Below are 22,309 nucleotides of genomic sequence, written 5' to 3' on the forward strand. Positions count from 1 at the left end.
TTCAAGCAGAATTTTTACATAACTAATAACAGAAAAATAAAAGGAAAATATTTAATAAAACTAGGTGGCTGTTATCATTATACAAACAGAATATACATTAAATGAACAGTTTGCCCCCACCCCCGGATTGCTGCTGCTGCTGACATTTTAACACTCCTAGAAAGTCAAGGAACGGTTGCCACCGCCGGGAGAACCCCAGCAAGGACCCTCTCAAAGCAAACTTTATTCACTCCAGGCTGAACTCAGCCATATCACTAACCCAAGTCTCCACACTCGGGGGTTTCGAGTCTCTCCACATTAACAAGATCCGTCTCCGGGCTACCAGGGAGGCAAAGGCCAAAACCTCGGCATCTTTCGCTTCCTGCACTCCCAGATCCTCTGACACCCCAAAGATTGCTATTGTTGGACTCGGCTTTACCCGCGCGTTCAAGACCTTGGACATAACCTTCGCAAAGCCCTGCCAGAATAATTTAAGCACCGGACATGCCCAGAACATATGGAGCTGGACTCCCTGAACATCTCGCACAGCTGTCCTCCACTCCAAAGAACTTACTCATCCTCGTCGTCGTCATGTGTGCCCGATGTACCACCTTAAACTGAATTAAGCTGAGCCTGGCACATGATGAGGAATTTACCCTGCCCAGGGCATCAGCCCACAGGCCCTTATCTAGCTCCTCACCCAGCTCCTCCTCCCACTTGCCCTTCAGTTCCTCCACTGGGGCTTCCTCCGCATCCTGCAGCTCTTGGTGGCTGTCCAACACCTTCCCCTCTCCTACCCAGATGCCAGACACCACCCTGTCCTGTGTCCTACGAAGGGGTAGCAACGGAAATTTCCCCACTTGGTTTTTTGAGAAATTCGCAGACTTTGAGGTATCTGAAGGCACTTCCCGGGGGCAGGATGAACTTCTCTAGCGCCTTTAAACTAGGGAAAGTCCCATCTATGAACAGGTTCTCCATCCTGGTTGGGGCTGGTTTAGCTCACAAGGTTAAATCGCTGGCTTTTAAAGCAGACCAAGGCAGGCCAGCAGCACGGTTCGATTCCCGTACCAGCCTCCCCGGACAGGCGCCGAAATGTGGCGACTAGGGGCTTTTCACAGTAACTTCATTGAAGCCTACTCGTGACAATAAGCGATTTTCATTTCATTTTCCTTCTAATGCCTGCCCTGTGCCAGCTTTGAAACCCCCATGTCTATCTTGCCCGGAACAAATGTATGATTATTCTGTATTGAGGTCCAAACTGAGGCCCCCTCCTCCTTCCTGTGCCTTCTCCACTGACCCCAGCACCGCCGTCACCGCCGGGCTTGTGGTGTATCGTGCCGGCGAGAATGGCAGCGTGATAATCCTGTTCACCCGCTTGAAGAAGGATTTGGGGATGAAGATGGGAAGGCACTGAAAAACAAACAGAAATCTGGGGAGGTCCGTCATATTCACGGTCTGCACCCTTCCCGCCAGGGAAAATGGGAGCATGACCCACCTTTTAAAGTTTCCCTCCATCTGCTCATCAAGCCGTGATAGATTGAGCCTGAGTAGGGTATCTCAGTTCCTAGCCACCTGTATACCTAGGTAACGAAAGCTCCTCTCCACCATCTTGACCCCTAGCGTGGATTACAAACAGCTCACTTTTCCCCACATTCATCTTGTACCCCGAGAAGCTGCCAAAGTCCCTTGGGATCCGCATGACCTCCCCCATCCCCTCTAACGGGTCCAAAATATACAATAGCAGGTCGTCTGCGTAGAAGGAAGCCTCCCCCACCGGGACCAATTCCTTGAAGTCGTCAGCGCTATGGCTAACAGCTCAATTGCCAGGGCAAATAGTAGCGGGGATAGGGGAACCCCTGCCTCGTCCCTCGGTGCAGCCTAAAATACTCCGACCTCAGCCAGTTCGTGGGTACACATGCTATGGGGGCCTGATACAGTAGCTTGACCCACCTTATGAATCCCTCACCAAATCCAAACCTACCTAACGCTTCCCACAGGTACTCCCATTCCACCCGTTCAAAGGCTTTCTCTGCATCCATTGCAGCCACTACTTCTACGTCCCCTCCTTCTGAGGGCATCATGATAATGTTTAGGAGCCTCCTCACATTTGTGTTCAATTGCCTGCCCTTGCCGAAACCCGTCTGATTCTCATCAACCTAGTAGCCAAAATTTTAGCCAGCAGTTTGGCATCCACGTTCAGGAGTGATATCGGCCTGTAGGACCCACATTGAAGCGGATCCTTCTCCCTCTTCAAAATGCGCGCGATCAAAGCCTGTGACATCGTTGGGGGGAGGGCTCCTCTCTCCTTTGCCTCGTTAAAGGTTCTTACCAGGAGTGGGCTCAGTAGCTCCGAGAATTTCTTGTAAAATTCTACAGGGAAGCCGTCCGGACCCGGGGCCTTGCCCGACTGTATACTTGCTAGGCCCTTAACTATCTCCTCCAACTCAATCGGGGCCCCCAGTCCCTCCACCAGATCTTCGTCCACCCTTGGGAACCGCAATTGATCCATAAATTGCTTCATCCCTGCCCCTCCCACTGGGGGCTCTGACTCGTACAGTTTACAATAAAACTCCTTGAAGACTTCAGTGATCCTCTCTGGGCCCAAGACCGTGTTACCTGCCTTATCCCTAACCCCCCCAATTTCCCTGGCCGCGCCTCTCCTGCGAAGTTGGTGCGCCAGCATCCTACTTGGTTTTTCCCTAGACTGCCCCCTTCACCTTCCTCAGCTCAGCTGCGCCTCCGCCTTCTCAGTGGTCAGCAGATCAGTCTCCGGCGCACCTTAGCAGCCCCTCCTCGGCGGGGGGGGGGGTCTCGGCGTACTCCTGTCAACTGAGTATCTCTCCCACCAGCCTCTCCCTCTTTGCCCTCTTCCTCTTCTCTCTATGGGACCTAATAGAAATTAACTCCCCACTAATAACTGCCTTCATAGCCTCCCAGACCGTTGTTGCTGTTACCTCCCCTGTGTCATTTGTTGTCATATAGTTTTGGATGCTCCCCCTTATCCGCCCACACACTTCTTCATCCGCTAGCAGTCCCACATCCAGTCTCCAGAGAGGGCACTGCCCTCCCTCCGCCCCCAGTCGCAGGTCCACCCAGTGCGTAGCATGGTCTGAGACCGCAATGGCTGAATACTTGACCCCCTCCACCCTCCGGATCAACGCCCTGCTCAACACAAAAAAAAGTAAACCTGCGAGTAATTTAATCCCTTTAAATGTGAGAACAGGCGGGCCCTTTTGACCGACCCGTTCAGACCCCTCACATTCCACGTGATCAGCCTGGACGGGGGGGTTGACTTTTCCCCACATTCATCTTGTACCCCGAGAAGCTGCCAAAGTCCCTTGGGATCCGCATGACCTCCCCCATCCCCTCTAACGGGTCCAAAATATACAATAGCAGGTCGTCTGCGTAGAAGGAAGCCTCCCCCACTGGGACCAATTCCTTGAAGTCGTCAGCGCTATGGCTAACAGCTCAATTGCCAGGGCAAATAGTAGCGGGGATAGGGGAACCCCTGCCTCGTCCCCCCCCCCCCCCCCCCCCCCCCCCCCCCCCCCCGGGCCGACTAGCCATCTCCCTTTTTCGGCCCCCCCCCCCCCCCCCCCAAACATCCCAATCCCCATGCCAAGCACCCGCTTAGCACTGATTTTCGCCCCCCCCCCAATTACGCTTCCGTAAGTCTGCAGACCCTGGCTGCTCCTTCGGGCCCCCAACCTCCTCTCCCCCACAGGGTAAGAGAGCAAGCGCCATCCACATTCTTCACATGAAATGAGAAACACAACCCGGGCGTTACTCTTAAATTCTAACAGCCTAAATTCTATTACCAATCTTGCATCAGGCCAACACCCAGTTACATATTTCCCCCCACAGGATGTTTCACCCACGTGCAGCTTTAGTTCGAGTCCAGCTTTTTATGCTTAATAAATGTCCATGCCTTGTCTGGCGTATCGAAGTAGTAGTGCCTGTCCTGGTACGTTACCCAAAGCCTCGTCGGATGCAGCAGCCTGAACTTCACTCCTTTGTTGTGAAGGACTGCCTTAGTCCGGTTGAATCCCGCACGCCTCTTAGCCAATTCAGCTCCCAGGTCCTGGTATATCCGAATCTCTCAGTTCTCCCACTTACTGCTCCGCTTCTTCTTTGCCATGCGCAAGACACGCTCCCGGTCTGTGAAGCGGTGGAACCTTATCACCATCGCCCTCGGTGGTTTGTTCACACTAGGCTTCCTCACAAGTACTCTGTGTGCCCCGTCCAGTTCCAAGGGCTGCGGAAAGGCCCCCGTGCCTATCAGCGTCACCAGCATTGTAATTACGTACGTGTTCGCGTCCGCCCCCTCCGCATCTTCAGGGAGGCCCAGGATCCCGCAGGTTTTGACTCCTAGACCTATATTCTAGGTCATCCAGTCTCTCCTGCCATCTCTTGTGCGGGGTCTCTTTGATCGCCTGCTCCTGTACCTTCTGAGCCTTCACCATCCTTTCCATGGAGGCCTTCATTGGGGCCAGCATCTCTGTCTTCAGCTCTGTGAAGCAGCTTCTCAGGAGCTCTTGCTGCTCTCTTGACCACTGAGCCCACGCTGCTTGGTCCGCGCCGGCCGCCATTTTGTCTTTCTGGACCAGTTCCGCTCGCTTCCCCACAACCACTCTCTTGACGGCCCCACTCCGGTCCCCTCCATGCAGCAGTGAGGGGAACCTCTCCAGCGTCTCTTGCCATGCCGGGAATCACTGCCGAAGTGCCGCTACCACTTGGTTGAAGGGCCCAAATGTCCGATCCCGGCGGGAGCTGCCGTGTGTGCGGCCGATCCGGACATGGTCGCTACCGGAAGTGACAGACTGTCATATTCGGTATTACCACATATGAGTTTTGCTCATTTATGTACACGATTGCCTCTGAGTCAAAGGATTTGGAACTCAAGGCCAAATGAAGCGTCACATTGCTGTTCCAGCGCAACACAAAAGGAAATTCTTGGTCGTTTGAAGAGCCATCCTCCTGGTGGGTGATTGAGCAGAAGGCCTATCTGTCTGTTAAGGTGTCTGTTAGACTATGGACTGTTGTTACTGTGTTGTTCCTCGTATCTTAATAAAGCTCGTAGTCTCAAGTGTGGAGAAGATGCTTTATTGTGGGTTCGTTCAGTTTCCAGAGCTCGACCTAGAACTACCTTCCAGTGCTAACTACCAGCTTTGCTTGCTGTGTGTCCTGCTTGCCAGCCCGCCTGCTGTGAAGAGTGACTCCCCACTTCCTGTCCTGATGTATTTATATGGCTCTCCCGTGCTCCCTCTAGTGGTCGCTCAGTTGTGTTGCATCTGGTTAACTTGTGATCACCACATCCCCCTTTTTCTCTTAACATATTTTCTGAACATCGTTAAAGAAAATTGTATATCCTGTCCCAGTGTATTTATAGCTCTCCCGCTCGTGTTTGCTCTGTTGTTTTTGTATCTGGTCAATCTACGATCACCACATCCCCCTCTTTCTCATTACATAGTTTCTGTACATCATTAAGGAAAATTATACAAAACAGTAACTTATGATATGCGTATCTATACAAGTGATGATGCTATTGCCTTGGTTAACAAAGCCAATGTATTTATATGTCCAAACTTGATGAATTTGTTCAGAGCTTTTTTTTTTCTTCTTTTTGTTGTTGATGACGTGGTGATATTGATATTGCAAGTCCGCTGTGAATGTTGTTGGTGTTCCTTGTTATCTTAAGTACCCAATGCGTCATCCCGAGGTGTTTGCATGGTCACATCACTGATGTTGACTGGCATGGACTTTTTTTTTTTGTGCTTGTGGTGTTGATTTATTGTCTCATCCGCCTTGGATGCTGGTGTGCTTGCTTGTTCTGGAGCAGACGTGAGTTTGTGCGATTCGTTGTCATCCCATGACATGTTTGTAGTCTTGTTATCGTTTTGCAGTGTGCTGTGGCATCGTCCATCATGTGCCAAGTAGTGCCATTGTGTACAAGTCGTTGTTTCATTGCTGTTGTTTCTGTCGTTCCTGTTTTTGTTGTTTCCGTTGCCGTACTTGTCGCTGTTTTTGTCGTTTCCGTCTTTGTTGTTGTCGCTATCTTTGCTCCTGACTTTGTTGTGTTTGTTGCCATTCTTGTTGTTTCTGCCTCTGTCGTTGTCGCTATCTTTGTGCCTGACGTTGTTGTTTGTCTTGTTGCGCTTCATGTTGCTTTTATTCTTGCTGTTGTCGTTCTCGTTTCTGCTGTGCTTCTTGCTATTGTTGTTTGTCTTGTCGCGCTTCATGTTGCTTTTCTTCTTGCTGTTGTCGTTCTCGTTTCTGCTGTGCTTCTTGCTATTGTTGTTGGTCTTGTCGCGCTTCATGTTGTTTTTGTTCTTGCTGTGTTTCTTTTGACTTTTGTTTTTCTTGTTATACTCTATGAGTGTCCCGAGTGGATAATTTGAGTCATTGAGCATTCCGTCTCGCGAGTGGTGCGAATGATCTGATGTTGCATCGGTGCAGGTGACATCAATCAGTTATGGAGAATTGGATTCCGCATCTTTGCTTTCTTGGTGCTCGTCTTCCGGAGTCAAAGTCTTCTTGATTACATTTGACGCGGTGTCTGTGGACTCTCGGCGCTCCTCTTCTGGAGTCCAAATCTGCATGATTTCAGTTGACGTGGTTTCTCTAGACTCTTGGTGCTCCGCTTCTGGAGTTAAAATCTTCATGATTTCTGTTGATGTTATCTCACTGGACTCCAAGTGCTCCTCTTCTGGAGTCAAAATCTGCATGGTTTCTTTTTGTTTGATGTCTCTGGACTCCAGGTGCTCCTCTTCTGGAGTCAGAATCTGCATGGTTTCTTTCGGCATTGTCTCTGTGGACTCCAGGTGCTCCTCTTCTGGAGTCAAAATCTGCATGTTTTCTTTTGGCGTTGTCTCTCTGGGCTCCAGGTGCTCCTCTTCTGGAGTCAAAATCTGCATGTTTTCTTTCGGCATCGTCTCTCTGGACTGTTGGGTGGCCCGACTCTGTGCTTCTGTACAGACAAGCTGAGAACTGTCAGTCTCACTGTGATCCTGTACGTCGAGTGCGAGCACCTTGTCACTGTTTTTGCTCTGTGCTTCGGTACAGACAAGCTGAGAACTGTCAGTCTCACTGTGATCCTGTACGTCATGATGTGGAGATGCCGGCGTTGGACTGGGGTGAGCACAGTAAGAAGTCTTACAACACCAGGTTAAAGTCCAACAGGTTTGTTTCAAACACGAGCTTTCGGAGCACGGCTCCTTCTTCAGGTGAATGGAAAGGCTTGTTCCAGAAATGTTTATATAGACACAGTCAGAGATGCCCCGGAATGCGAGCACCTGCAGGCAATCAAATCATCAAAGATGCAGAGAGAGAGGTAACTCCAGGTTAAAGAGGTGTGAATTGTCCCAAGCCAGTTCAGTCGGTAGGCCTCTGCAAGTCCAGGCTTGTTGGTGGGGCCGAATGTAATGCGACATGAATCCCAGATCCCGGTTGAGTCCGCATTCATGCGTGCGGAACTTAGCTATAAGTTTTTGCTCAGCAATTTTGCGTTGTCGCGTTGTTGCGTTGACGCGCAACGTTGTTGCGTTGACGCGACAACGCAAAATTGCTGAGCAAAAACTTATAGCTAAGTTCCGCACGCATGAATGCGGACTCAACCGGGATCTGGGATTTATGTCGCATTACATTCGGCCCCCACCAACAAGCCTGGACTTGCAGAGGCCTACCGACTGAACTGGCTTGGGACAATTCACACCTCTTTAACCTGGAGTTACCTCTCTCTCTGCATCTTTGATGATTTGATTGCCTGCAGGTGCTCGCATTCCGGGGCATCTCTGACTGTGTCTATATAAACATTTCTGGAACAAGCCTTTCCATTCACCTGAAGAAGGAGCCGTGCTCCGAAAGCTCGTGTTTGAAACAAACCTGTTGGACTTTAACCTGGTGTTGTAAGACTTCTTACTATCCTGTACGTCGAGTGCGAGCACCTTGTCACTGTTTTCGCTCTGTGCTTCGGTACAGACAAGCGGAGAACTGTCAGTCTCACTGTGATCCTGTACGTTGAGTGTGATCACCTTGTCACTGTCTTCGCATGCAGTGGGCAGAGGTGCATTGTCTTCTTCTTGTTCCTGTGAGCGTGTTGGACTTTCATAGTCCGCTCTTTCTTCTTGTTCCTGTGAGCGTGTTGGACTTTCATAGTCTGCTCTTGCTTCTTGTTCCTGTGAGCGTGTTGGACTTTCATAGTCTGCTTTTTCTTCTTGTTCCTGTGAGCGTGTTGGACTTTCATAGTCCGCTCTTTCTTCTTGTTCCTGTGAGCTTGGTAGACTTTCATAGTCTGCTTGCGGTTGCTCAGGTACAGCGGGTTTACCTTCATGGTCTTGTTCATGCTTGGTGTCCGCCCGGGAGTGTTTGCTTGCATCCCTGTTGGCGTCTTTCATCACTCGCACTGTGGAGCCTGTCATCGCTCGCTCCGTGGAGTCTTCCTGTGCTCTCTGTGTGGCGTCGTCTTCGTCTTGGGTATTGCTGTCATCCAATGTATCGACGAGCTGCCATGGCACCATGGTGTTGGATTCATCCACCATGAGTAGAGTCGTGTTGAGCTTTGCAACGGTGTCGCTGATGCTGTGATCAGCATGTCCAAATAACTCCTCCATGTCTGAGTAGTATTCTTTGAAACCCATTTCATCTTCGTTGGCTTCTTCTACCACGAGTTGATTCGTGTTGAACTTTGCGACCGTGTCGCTGATGCTGTGATAAGCATATCCGACTGACTCAGCTGTGTCTGAGTAGTATTCTCCGAAAACCAAATCATCCTGGTTGGATTCTTCTACCACGAGTTGATTCGTGTTGAACTTTGCGACCGTGTCGCTGATGCTGTGATAAGCATATCCGACTGACTCAGCCATGTCTGAGTAGTATTCTTTGAAAACCAAAGCATTTTGGTTGGATTCATCTACCACGAGTTGGTTCGTGTTGTACTTTGCGACCGTGTCGCTGATGCTGTGATAAGCATATCCGACTGACCCAGTCAGGTCTGAGAGGTAATCGTCGAAAAACAAATCATCTTTTGTTGTTTCGGAATTCTTTTTGTTCGCTTCACTGTGTGTGGTGAAGGCAGCTTTTTCCAAGGTTTTGTGCAAGTTGTTTTTCACTGTTGGTTTAAGTTCAGGCGTTTTTCTGTGTTCTGAGGCAAGAAAATTTGGTTTTACCACTTTAAGTGTCTTGTTTTCAATTTTCGGGCATTTCCCTTTTAAGTGGGCGTGGTCAGGATTCTCAGACGTCATGACGTCACGCGTAGGAACGACTTGCACATGCGCAAATCGGCTTTCTTTCCTTGTGCGGTTCGGTGTCCATTGCGCTTGCGCATGCGCATGACGGCCCGCGACGAAGATTTTTTTTGACTGCGCATGCGCGGCTTGCGCATGCGCATAACGATCGGCGCCGCGATCTTTTGTAAACTGCGCATGCGCGACTTCCGGTTCCGGCGCACGCGCGACTTCCGGTTCCGGCGCATGCGCAACTTCCGGTTCCGGCGCATGCGCAGACGCGATTTGTAGTTCTTTGCTTACCAGAGACTGCAAAATGTGCTTAGACGCCATTTTATCGCGGATTTCAGCGTTTTTTCTTTCTAAAAGTTGTAAGTTACCTTTTCTTTCCGATCTGGACTGGATTTCAGCGTTTTGGCTTTGTGAAAAATTCATGTTATTTCTTCTTTTTGATCTGTACTGTGCATTCGCGATTTCCTGATCTTTTTGTGATTTTTTAAGTCTTGCATCACTCAGTCTCTGTGCAGGTTGGACTGTGAGCATGCCTTGCTGTTCAAATTTCTCACAGTACTCTTCAAATTTGTTTAGTAACGTTTGTAAGCTGTTCCTGTCTTCACCTTTTGAGTGTTTAAATCCATTATACACTTTCTTATTGACAGGCCCTTCGATGAGAATTGCTATTTTAATTTTGTCTGAGGCTTCTGCTACATCATTAGCTATGAGATAAAAATCGAACATTTGTTTGAACCTTTTCCAGACATTTATTACATTACCAGTCGTGTCCAGCTGAGGTGGGTATCCATGCCACATCCTCGAATTAGCGATGTCTTCCCCAGTCAAATGTCCAGTAGGAGATTTCCATGCCATTTTGTGCTTTCTGTATCTGCAGCTGAGTTGTCCTGTCGTAAGCGTCTGAAATCACTCCTAGGTACCATGTGTTGTTCCTCGTATCTTAATAAAGCTCGTAGTCTCAAGTGTGGAGAAGATGCTTTATTGTGGGTTCGTTCAGTTTCCAGAGCTTGACCTAGAACTACCTTCCAGTGCTAACTACCAGCTTTGCTTGCTGTGTGTCCTGCTTGCCAGCCCGCCTGCTGTGAAGAGTGACTCCCCACTTCCTGTCCTGATGTATTTATATGGCTCTCCCGTGCTCCCTCTAGTGGTCGCTCAGTTGTGTTGCATCTGGTTAACTTGTGATCACCACAGTTACCTTGGCTAACATCCCTTGCCAATCAACATTTATAAAAACTGGTCTTCTGTTTCATTGTTTTTGTGGCATATGCCCGGAATTGCACAACCTCTACGTCCAAAAGCTCTTTGCTGTCAATTCAGTAGTTTTGAAGTATAGCCGCCATAGTTATGTAGATGACCAAAGCAGCTAAAGCATTTGGAGAGGTTCCATAAACAGAAAAGAGACAAGACAGTCTGTTTTTGTGATATTGGTCGAGAGATCAACGTTGAACAAAGCATGGGCAGGATTGCTCTGCTTTTCCTGGCATATTGCTATGCAATCTTTCGTGTACATATGAACAGTGAGTTGGCACCATAGTTTAATGTATGGTTTGAAAGTGACCACTTCTGACAGAGTAGCAATCCCTCAGCCTAGATTTTCTGCCCTCGGCCTGCGTAGGGCCTCAGCTTTCTGAGCTGAGAGTACTGTACAACCGAGCTACCGGCTACTGCACAACCGAGCTAACGGCTCCTGAACAACCGAGCTACCGGCTACCAAACAACCAAGCTACCGGCTACCGAACAACCGAGCTAACGGCTACCGCACAACCAAGCTACCGGCTACCAAACAACCAAGCTACCGGCTACCGATCAACCAAGCTACCGGCTACCGATCAACCAAGCTACCGGCTACCGATCAACCAAGCTACCGGCTACCGATCAACCAAGCTACCGGCTACCGATCAACCAAGCTACCGGCTACCGATCAACCAAGCTACCGGCTACCGATCAACCAAGCTACCGGCTACTGCACAACCAAGCTACCGGCTACTGCACAACCAAGCTACCGGCTACTGCACAACCAAGCTACCGGCTACTGCACAATCAAGCTACCGGCTACCGCACAACCAAGCTACCGGCTACTGCACAACCAAGCTACCGGCTACTGCACAATCAAGCTACCGGCTACTGCACAACCAAGCTACCGGCTACTGCACAACCAAGCTAACGGCTCCTGCACAACCAAGCTACCGGCTACCGAACAACCAAGCTACCGGCTACCAAACAACCAAGCTACCGGCTACCGAACAACCAAGCTACCGGCTACTGAACAACCAAGCTACCGGCTACCGAACAACCAAGCTACCGGCTACTGAACAACCAAGCTAACGGCTACTGTACAACCAAGCTACCGGCTACTGAACAACCAAGCTAACGGCTACCGCACAACCAAGCTAACGGCTACCGCACAACCAAGCTACCGGCTACCGAACAACCGAGCTAACGGCGACTGTACAACCAAGCTACCGGCTACCGCACAACCAAGCTACCGGCTCCTGAACAACCAAGCTACCGGCTCCTGAACAACCAAGCTACCGGCTACTGTACAACCAAGCTAACGGCTACCGCGCAACCAAGCTAACGGCTACTGTACAACCAAGCTACCGGCTACTGAACAACCAAGCTAACAGCTACCATGTAACAAGCTAGCAGGAGCCACGGTTTTGTTCTAAGAGCCTGAATGATTGATTAAATATTGTCTGTCTAGGTTTCCTGTTTACTGATAAGCCAATAAGAAAATGGCAGCACACTATGCAGCAAAAACAATCACTAATCATTTTAACCTCATTTAGACAAATATGCTCAATTTTGTAATAATATTGAGAACTCATAGCCATTCTTGAGTTTTGTCCAGAGTAGTCACTCGTAGAACAGAAACACTTGGTTGCTTAATCCAGGTTTGATTCCTATTGGAAAATAAGATTATTCTGTGACAAGTGTTGCTTTCCAGGCAAACAATGATGTTGTCACTTCAAATATTAACGTTTACAATATATATTATTTGTGTATAATCTTCAAATGTGTCTCCTATAAAGTAACATTAAATTCATCTCGGCAAAATTGAATATCCGGATGTTTAAGTTATTAGTATTAACCGTTTCTTCTATTGTTGAGTAAAAGCATTACTTTCATGCTGGGATTGTTTGATTGTGCCACCCTTAGAAAGTGATCACGAGGAAATAAGATCATACACACTTCATTTATACAGTCTTCTCCTGATAATTCAAAGACACTTCTTGTGCTTAAACTATCAAATCATCCAGTAATTTGAAAAAACAGTGTGTGAGTGACTGGAAAGTAGGATTTTAGTGCTCTGATATTCTGAATGATCACATTTGAACAAAGTCATTTTGAATTAAGCAGAGTAGACTCTTGAATTGACGAAGCATGATCTGCCAGCATAAAACCATGTCAAATCAGCAAACGCATCATTGTTTCGAGTGAATTTAACTTAAATGTGAAGTTAGAACTCATTCTCATACGTGACCAGCTTGTATCCTGTTTTGGCTGCTATGTTGCTTTCTCCATAAAATATTTTTTTGGACGAAGTGAAAGAGTGGGGGAAAGGAATTCTATACTCCCCTAATTCTGATGTGGGACTTCTGTTAAACAACTAATTTTTTTGTCCTCTTAAAAAATTATTGCAGACTGGGGCAAAATGGCTGGTAAAGACAGGTGAATGCTTTATGCAGGTGAGCATTTATACAGGTTTCACTGCCTATCGTAAATAAATGAATTTTAAGGATCGTGTGTGAAACTTTTTAAAGTTATGTTTGGATTGGTTTCTATGTGTCTGTGGTGTGATCTTAAAACCGTTTTTCTATACGTAACCTGCAACAGTCTGATTACACAGCTTTAAATGATATTTAAACCAGTGTTTAGTATTTCACTTGGAGCCATTCATATACATATCTATTCATATATGCTCAGCCTCACTGTGCTTGGCTAATTTGACCAGTTTCATCAGGAATAGCATTTGAATCCACTTCTTCTTCAGATGAGCTTCTACCACCAAGTATCAGAGCTCCTTTTAGCGGCAGAAGAAAAGTTCTACATCGCTGCATTTAATTAAAAGAGTATGTTGTGTAATATTAACAACCTAGATTTACTAATATATCAAGCGTATGCTGTAAATCTTATGTAGAATTAATGGTTTTACATTTTTCCAGGGGCTGGGGGTCATCAAAGATACTATTTTTAAAATTCTGAATCCATGGTATTACCCGGGCCTTACTGATAGGTGTTGGAATTTATTATCGAAGAAAAATGTTTTTTGTTTTTAATTTGTTTTCTTGCAGGATGGCCAGCTGAAGGAACCAATACATAAATTGAAAGAAGCGATTGGGAAAGCAATGCCACATCAGATGGCAAAGTATCAAGATGACTGCCAGGCTCACAGCCAAGCTAAATTTGCTAAGTATGTGCCACATTGCAATACAGTGGATTGCACTTGCATTGAAAACCATTCAGCCCCTCAGTCTGTTCGACTGGACTCTACTCCCTCAACCAACCGTGATTCAAACTTCATAATGCTCATGCCTAATAAATATCCATCATTTGCAGTTTTGAAATGTTCCGTTGATCTAGCCAAACTGCCATCTATTTTAGGAAGGGTTGGAGGGAGGGGCGGATAGGAAAAGGGTTATATATTTCCCCTACCTGTTGTTTAACTAAGTATTTCCTGACATTACCCAAATGGGCTAGCTCTGTATTTATCGTTATTCCCCATTGTTCAGGGCAGAATCACCCCATCCCAGTCAATCTGTTCCACTGCTGCCACAAACTGGCGTCAACTTGACATTGTGGAAAATTGCTTGTGTATGTCCAATCTATGAAGAGGACAATTCCAATCTGGCCAATTTGCACCCCACAAGCCTACTCTTTAAGCATTAGCAAAGCGATGGAAGGTGGTGTCTTCGGTGTTATCAAGTGGAAATTGGCAATAATCTGCTCACCAATGCCCAGCTCCGCACCTCATTACAGCTTTGGTCCAAACCAGGTCAAACAAGCTCAATTTCAGAAGTGAGGCAAGATCAACTGCCCCTGACATCAAGGCCGTGTTTGGCATCAAGAAGCTGTAGCAAAATTGAGGTCAATGGGAATCGTGCAAAACTCTCCATCGATTGGAGTCACACCAAGCACAAAGAAAGATAATTGAAAATGAATCGACTGACAAACTGACTTACTAACTATGCACAAATTTACTTTTGTTCTTTACTGAAGAACTAGAATCATAGAATCCCTACAGTGCAGAAGGTGGTCATTTGGCCCATCACGTCTGCACAAAACCTTCAAGATGAGCATTCTACCCGTGTCCACTCCACCGACAACCCTGGCCTCTCCGCGTAACCCCATAACCTAACCTGGACATAAAGGGGAATTTGTCATAGTCAAACCACCTAACCCGCACATCTTTGAACTGTGGGAGGAAACCAGAGCACCCGGAGGAAGCCAACGCAGATGCGGGGCGAATGTGTAAACTCCACACAGACAGTCGCCGGAGGCCAGGGTTGAACCCAGGTCCCTGGTGCTGTGAGGCAGCAGTGCTAAGCATTGTGTCACTGTGCTGCCTATAATGTAACTAAGTGGAAAGTAAAAAGTGCTTGTTCCAACATAACATTGGGTGTTTCAATGTTGGCATTTTGTCATTCTCTTTATAATCCTGCAAGCAATAAAGTGTTATTTCTAACCTCCTCCAACATATTTCTGTGACTTACATAGTTTTGTCTAGTGCGGGAGCATAAACCTTTTTTCAGGTAGTTATAAAAAGTGAAGCAGTTACTGATTGACATGATTATTCATTTATATGTTTTAGCACACTGGGCTAAATCGCTGGCTTTGAAAGCAGATCAAGGCAGGCCAGCAGCACGGTTCAATTCCCGTACCAGCCTCCCCGAACAGGCGCCGGAATGTGGCGACTAGGGGCTTTTCACAGTAACTTCATTTGAAGCCTACTCGTGACAATAAGCGATTTTCATTTCATTTCATTTCATTAGAAGCATGTAGGAACCAATAAGCATTGTCAATCAATCATTGGGTTTTCCGAATCATGCAGATTGGGCCCGAGGAGTTGGTGAATTTTCAATTTATTTCAAATTTCTGACCTGCAGGATGATGGGGGAGGACAAGGACCAGAAGGAGAGAATGTTCTCTGATGATGATGATGATGAAGACAAGTTGGGAAGAAGAATTGTGGGACCTCGTAAAAAGTTTCACTGGAATGAGGAGATCAGGTTTGATATGTTGATTGTTGTGACAAACCACATAACGGCATTTGTAACAATAGTATGCCTTTTAAGTTAATCTGGTGATTATCCAATTCATTGTGGATTACATCTCTGCTATATATAACTAACTATGGACATAGTGATTGACAGGACTGCATGTCAAATTGGTCCACTGTTACCAATGTTGTGTAGCTGAAGTATGAATATATTGGTGGTTAGTAGAATAGGTTATTGGTAATCCGAATGGATGAGGAGAACCATGCAGGACCTCCAATCTAATGGAAATAGGTTTGAGAGCTACAATACGAAATAGGTGCACGCGACTACAATACAGACAGAGCAACTTGGGAGGCTTCTGAATGCCATGAATGCAGTTTTGGTGGGCAATTTATTTGTTTAGGAGGGTAATCAGGATATTATCCAAGACAATGAAAACTAATTCAAAGTGTGCAAGAGTCAGATTTCAGAGCTGTGGAGCATTGGTCAGGAATGGGACAAGTGAGGTGAATACCATATTTGTGTTGGTGAAGGAGTTCAGAACTTTTTGAGGTGGTGGACAATTTAAGGATCAACAGTAGTTTCTGCAATTTTAGAAGTTTAAGACCAGAAGGGAAGATTGCAAGGCCAATTGGTTGGTTGTTAGAAAAGTAAGAGGACCACCTTTAATAGAATTTTGATGGTATTCTTCAGGAGCAATGGGAATAACAGATGAGATAAATCAGAAACAAACTTGGAGCTAGGTACCTTATCATGAAGAGATACCATTGGAGGTCAGGATTTAACGGCCCAAGTGGAGATGAAACCTTATATTGGTCATAATGGCAGGATAGAATGGAACAATGGTGGAAGGTGCTTTCATGAGATCAGCAAGTCTAGGTTTGGAGGAGAGAACAAAAGTGTAATAAATATTTTAAACAAAGATGTATACTGAGCTGAAATTGGGACATTTATTCAAATTTTGTATTTTACTGTGTGTATTAAGCATTTTAAAGTTGTGCACGTTAGATCATGATCAGGGGTCGGTTAGCTCAGTTGGCTGGGTGGCTGGTTTGTGATGCCGAGCGATGCCAACAGTGTGTCTTCAATTCCTGTACCAGCTCCCGTTATTCATGAAGACCCCGCCTTCTCAATTTTGCCCCTCACCTGAGGTGTGGTGACCCTCTGGTTAAATCACCACCAGTCAGCTCTCTCTCATAAAGCGGGTGTGGCTCATCATCCTCTGGGATTGGGGTGACGTTTACACTAGATCATGCATTCGTTATAATTAAACCATCTGCAAAAACAATGGTATAAATCTTTGTTTGCGCCATGTGGATGGTAATCTGGTGGGACAATTAACTGTTCATTGTTGTCCATTTTATTCTATTACTCTGAACCCCATCAGGTTATCATCCTTGTGGTGAGCCTTAACCACAATACCATTCTTTAAATGGTAGGACTCTATATTGTAGGAGTTTGTTATTTCCAATTGTTGGTTTATTTGTGCGTGTAATTGCTAAACAGTGCTGAATTAGTGTCCCTTTTGTGTAGTGAATTTACAAATGATAAATGTGCTTGAAACTATGAGCCCATTTTGTGATAACCCTTTGCAGCCAGAGGATACACTTGAATCTGGACTTGAACCTGAAACTAGACCAAATCTTGGATATGTTGCAGCCAAAAACAGTCACGTTAAGGGGAAATGTAGGCTGTTGAGCTTGCTTCATGTTCTCTTAAGTGTATTCAGCAAGTAGAATTATGGTGTTTATATGCATGAACAATTTAGAAGTATGCAATTAATCACCTTTATATTATACATTGGAGTTGAGATTTCGCCCACCATCTATTCTCTGGGAACCTCGCCAGATTTTGCACAATCAAGATGAGTGAGAGAGTTTATGTAACCTTGTTGCATTTTCAAAACTACAATAAATCAGCTAGCGTGTTAAGTCTTGCGTATGAAATTGCTCGGAACACTTCTATCCTGATTTCTGTTTGGACCGCAAATCCTGACCAATTAAGAGAAAATGAGACATGGTTGATGTTCTTGGGGTACTTACTCTATGCCCTTCTTGGGATGTCAACATACTGTACCACCGCCTTTTTACACCTCTTTATTATGTTGTGATACAGAGACTTGCTGTGTAGTGTGGTGAGGACAAAAATGGCTTGCTATGAGCAGGAGAGAAACAAGTCCCAAGCTGCGGAAGACTACCTAAAGGCTTTTCTTGAATCGGAGGTCAGACCACTCTGGCCGAAAGGATGGATGCAAGGAAGGTGTGTGGCAACTGTGTATTTTTTATTTACATTCTTCATTGCTGATCCTCTAACATTGTTCTAGAGATTGATAACATAGTCCCATGCAGCACTCCCACCTGTGCTGTCAGGTGTTCTGTGCACCTATGGATAAATGAGCCAACCTCGCACCATAATGTGAAATCAGTTCATTTGAAAGTTTGTAAGCAACACATGTTTCAACTAAGATTAAGTATTTCCTGGTTAAATGAATATCCTATACAGAGTGAGTAATGAGCATTAAGAGGCACGAGAGCTTCTCTATCAGCTGGTGCCTGCAAAAGTAGGATGACGTGACAGTGCGTGTGCCTGCGTGTCCTCACAACATGTGGTGCATGGCAGTCTCGCCGATGCTGTGGATGGGGGCACACTCTGTAATTAGGAGGATATACCCATCAGTACCCCTGGATCAGTACCTGCCACGAAGCATCAAAGAATTGTAGGCCTTTACTCTACTCTAATATCTCGTTTAACATTTATGGGCTGCACGGTAGCACAGTGGTAAGCACTGCCTGCCTCACGGCGCTGAAGACTCGGGTTCAATCCCGGCCCTGGATCACTGTCTTGAGTGGAGTTTACACATTCTCCCTGGGTCGCATCCCTGCCACCCAAAGATGTGCAGGGTAGGTGGATTGGCCACGCTAAATTGCCCTTTAATTGGGGGGAAAAAAGAATTGGGTACTTTAAATTTAAAAAAACTCATTTTGTACTCTCGCAAAATGAAACGGTCACCAAGATTTAGATGGTTACATATACATTGATCCTATCGCATGGCCTCCTTAAAATTATGTCTATAGTCTTCTAAAACTGAATGTCAGTTTTGTTCCTAAACTTCTGAGCTGCTGTTCACCACAGTGTATTTTTCTCAAAAGTATCAAATGCTATTCCCTACTTGTTGTTCTGCATCAATGGCATGTACGAACTAAAAGGAAAATGAAGCTGTAAGCTGCATCATATATGCCTTCCTGATTATTTTGGTGTAGTTGCCACAAAAGAAGAAAAGCTTTGAGACTTTAAATAAATCTTTGAGCATATAAACAGAAAATTCTGCAAATACTCCACCAGTCAGGCTGTACTTTTGGAGCGAAACAGTCTGTAACTTTCAGGGACAACTACAAGAATAACCGCTTCTATTAAACATTTTCACAAATTCATTTTTCTAACCGTATAAGCACCTGTTCAGGATTGCAGGCTACAAATTTAAAAATGTTAAGATTTAATAATGATTCTGCAGTTTGTTCATTAGCTGAATCTCCCAGTTAGTTTTCTGCTCGCCCAGTATCTCCAGTGTAGACACTTAGTTAGAAATTACTTGAAAGATAATTTCTGCTGGTGATTCTGTGACTTTCACTTTAGTAATGGAAAGGGATAGGTGCTTGCAACAGGGCAAGGTTTACAATTGGGGGAAGGGTAAATACGATGGTGTCAGACAAGAATTGAAGTGCATAAGTTGGGAACATAGGCTGTCAGGGAAGGACACAAGTGAAATGTGGAACTTGTTCAAGGAACAGGTACTGCGTGTCCTTGATACGTATGTCACTGTCAGGCAGGGAAGCGATGGTCGAGTGAGGTTGACGAGAGACGTTGAATGTCTTGTTAAGAGGAAGAAGGGGACTTATGTACGGCTGAGGAAACAAGTTTCAGACAGGGCGCTGGAGGGATACAAGATAGCCAGGAGGGAACTGAAGAAAGGGATTTGGAAAGCTAAGAGAGGGCATGAAAAATCTTTGGCGGGTAGGATAAGGAAAACCCCAAGGCCTTTTACACATATGTGAGAAATATGAGAATGACTAGAGCGAGGGTAGGTCCAATCAAGGGCAGTAGCGGGAGATTGTGTATTGAGTCTGAAGAGATAGGAGAGGTCTTGAACGTGTACTTTTCTTCAGTATTTACAAACGAGAGGGGCCATATTGTTGGAGAGCACAGTGTGAAACAGACTGGTAAGCTCAAATTAGTACTTGTTAGGAAGGAAGATGTGTTGGGCATTTTGAAAAACTTGAGGATAGACAAGTCCCCCGGGCCTGACGGGATATATCCAAGGATTCTATGGGAAGCAAGAGATGAAATTGCAGAGCCATTGGCAATTATCTTTTCATCCTCACTGTCAACAGGGGTGGTACCAGGGGATTGGCGAGTGGCGAATGTTGTGCCCCTGTTCAAAAAAGGGAATAGGGATAACCCTGGGAATTACAGGCCAGTTAGTCTTACTTCGGTGGTAGGCAAAGTAATGGAAAGGGTACTGAGGGATAGGATTTCTGAGCATCTGGAAAGACACTGCTTGATTAGGGATAGTCAGCACGGATTTGTGAGGGGTAGGTCTTGCCGTACAAGTCTTATTGAATTCTTTGAGGAGGTGACCAAGCACGTGGATGAAGGTAAAGCAGTGGATGTGGTGTGCATGGATTTTAGTACAGCATTTGATAAGGTTCCCCATAGTAGGCTTATGCAGAAAGTAAGGAGGCATGGGATAGTGGGAAATTTGGCCAGTTGGATAACTAACTGGCTAACCAATAGAAGTCAGAGAGTGGTGGTGGATGGCAAATATTTAGCCTGGAGCCTAGTTAGCAGTGGCGTACCGCAGGGATCAGTTCTGGGTCCTCTGCTGTTTGTGATTTTCATTAATGACTTGGATGAGGGAGTTGAAGGGTGGGTCAGTAAATTTGCAGATGATACAAAGATTGGTGGAGTTGTGGATAGTGAGGAGGGCTGTTGTCGGCTGCAAAGAGACATAGATAGGATGCAGAGCTGGGCTGAGAGTGGCAGATGGAGTTTAACCCTGACAAGTGTGAGGTTGTCCATTTTGGGAGGACAAATATGAATGCGGAATACAGGGTTAACGGTAGGGTTCTTGGCAATGTGGAGGAGCAGAGAGATCTTGGGGTCTATGTTCATAGATCTTTGAAAGTTGCCACTCGAGTGGATAGAGCTGTGAAGAAGGCCTATGGTGTGCTAGCGTTCGTTAGCAGAGGGATTGAATTTAAGAGCCGTGAGGTGATGATGCAGCTGTACAAAACCTTGGTACGGCCACATTTGGAGTACTGTGTGCAGTTCTGGTCGCCTCATTTTAGGAAGGATGTGGAAGCTTTGGAAAAGGTGCAAAGGAGATTTACCAGGATGTTGCCTGGAATGGAGAGTAGGTCATACGAGGAAAGGTTGAGGGTGCTAGGAGAAGGATGAGGGGCGACTTGATGGAGGTTTATAAGATGATCAGGGGAATAGATAGAGTAGACAGTCGGAGACTTTTTCCACGGGTGGAACAGACCATTACAAGGGGACATAAATTTAAGGTGAATGGTGGAAGATATAGGGGGGAATGTCAGAGGTAGGTTCTTTACCCAGAGGAGTAGTGGGGGCATGGAATGCACTGCCTGTGGAAGTAGTTGAGTCGGAAATATTAGAGACCTTCAAGTGGCTATTAGATAGGTACATGGATTACGGTAGAATGATGGAGTGTAGATTAATTTGTTCTTAAGGGCAGTACGGTAGCATTGTGGATAGCACAATTGCTTCACAGCTCCAGGGTCCCAGGTTCGATTCTGGCTTGGGTCACTGTCTGCGGAGTCTGCACATCCCGTGTGTGCGTGGGTTTCCTCCGGGTGCTCCGGTTTCATTCCACAGTCCAAAGATGTGCAGGTTAGGTGGATTGTCCATGATAAATTGCCCTTAGTGTCCAAAATTGCCCTTCGTGTTGGGTGGGGTAACTGGGTTATGGGGATAGGGTGGAGGTGTTGACCTTGGGTTGGGTGCTCTTTCCAAGAGCCGGTGCAGACTCGATGGGCCAAATGGCCTCCTGCACTGTAAATTCTATGATAATCTATGATTAATCTAGGACATAGGTTCGGCACAACATCGTGGGTCGAAGGGCCTGTTCTGTGCTGTGTTTTTCTATGTTCTATGATTGCAACATGGCAACGATTGTTTAAAGGATTGTTACAGGCTCCACATGGGATAAACAATAAACAAAAAAACGCAATATATTTAGATTTGCTTTTCCTCAACAGAACATTATTCAAAGAAAGCAGGAAAGTACATGTTCATGTCACCTCAATACCGTGAGTATTTGCAGTTTTACTGCCGCTATGTATTTGCTGCCCTTTTTTCCCCCAGTGCAAGCAGCTTCAGTAACATATCTGCTCATCCTACTGAGAGAACCTTGTGGAATGTTAAAATGTCGTCTAACATATTTAAATTAAATTAGAATTTAAATTAAATTAAGTCATTCATATTCTAAGACACAAACACTTTTTTAACGACACTGTTGAAATAGATTTTCATGTTAACTGCCTGGACGGTGATCTGATGGTGTGACTTAAGGTATGACTTACTAGCTCTTTATAGAACTGCCTTATTTTCATTCCACTGAAGTCCAGTTCTTGGGCAGCACGGTGGCGCAGTGGTTAGCACTGCTGCCTCTCAATTTCTAGGACTCGGGTTCAATTCCAGCCCCAGGTGACTGTCTATGTGGAGTTTGCACTTTCTCTCGTGTGTGCGTGGGTTTCCTCCGGGTGCTCCGGTTTCCTCCCACAGTCCAAAGATGTGCTGTTTAGGTCGATTGGCCACGCTAAATTGCCCCTTCGTATCCAAAACATTAGGTGGGGT

At 46.1% G+C, this 22,309-nt stretch overlaps 1 protein-coding gene across 4 annotated transcripts in view; it reads left to right on the top strand.

Annotated features, from left to right (window-relative positions):
• The window catches only part of LOC119979077 (ubinuclein-1-like), an 85,569-nt gene that overhangs the window by 45,312 nt on the left and 17,948 nt on the right, over positions 1–22,309 (top strand). For 3 of the 4 annotated variants that reach the window (XM_038821072.1, XM_038821074.1, XM_038821075.1), the window contains 5 exons: positions 12,857–12,901; positions 13,508–13,626; positions 15,320–15,442; positions 17,549–17,692; positions 21,712–21,762. In XM_038821072.1, the coding sequence (XP_038677000.1) occupies positions 12,857–12,901; positions 13,508–13,626; positions 15,320–15,442; positions 17,549–17,692; positions 21,712–21,762 (482 nt within the window). The remainder of the gene's footprint in view (positions 1–12,856; positions 12,902–13,507; positions 13,627–15,319; positions 15,443–17,548; positions 17,693–21,711; positions 21,763–22,309) is intronic. The other variant, XM_038821073.1, reaches the window with a different exon arrangement.

This window comes from Scyliorhinus canicula, chromosome 15 (assembly GCF_902713615.1).
Source record: "Scyliorhinus canicula chromosome 15, sScyCan1.1, whole genome shotgun sequence".
NCBI classification, from domain to species: Eukaryota; Metazoa; Chordata; class Chondrichthyes; order Carcharhiniformes; family Scyliorhinidae; genus Scyliorhinus; species Scyliorhinus canicula.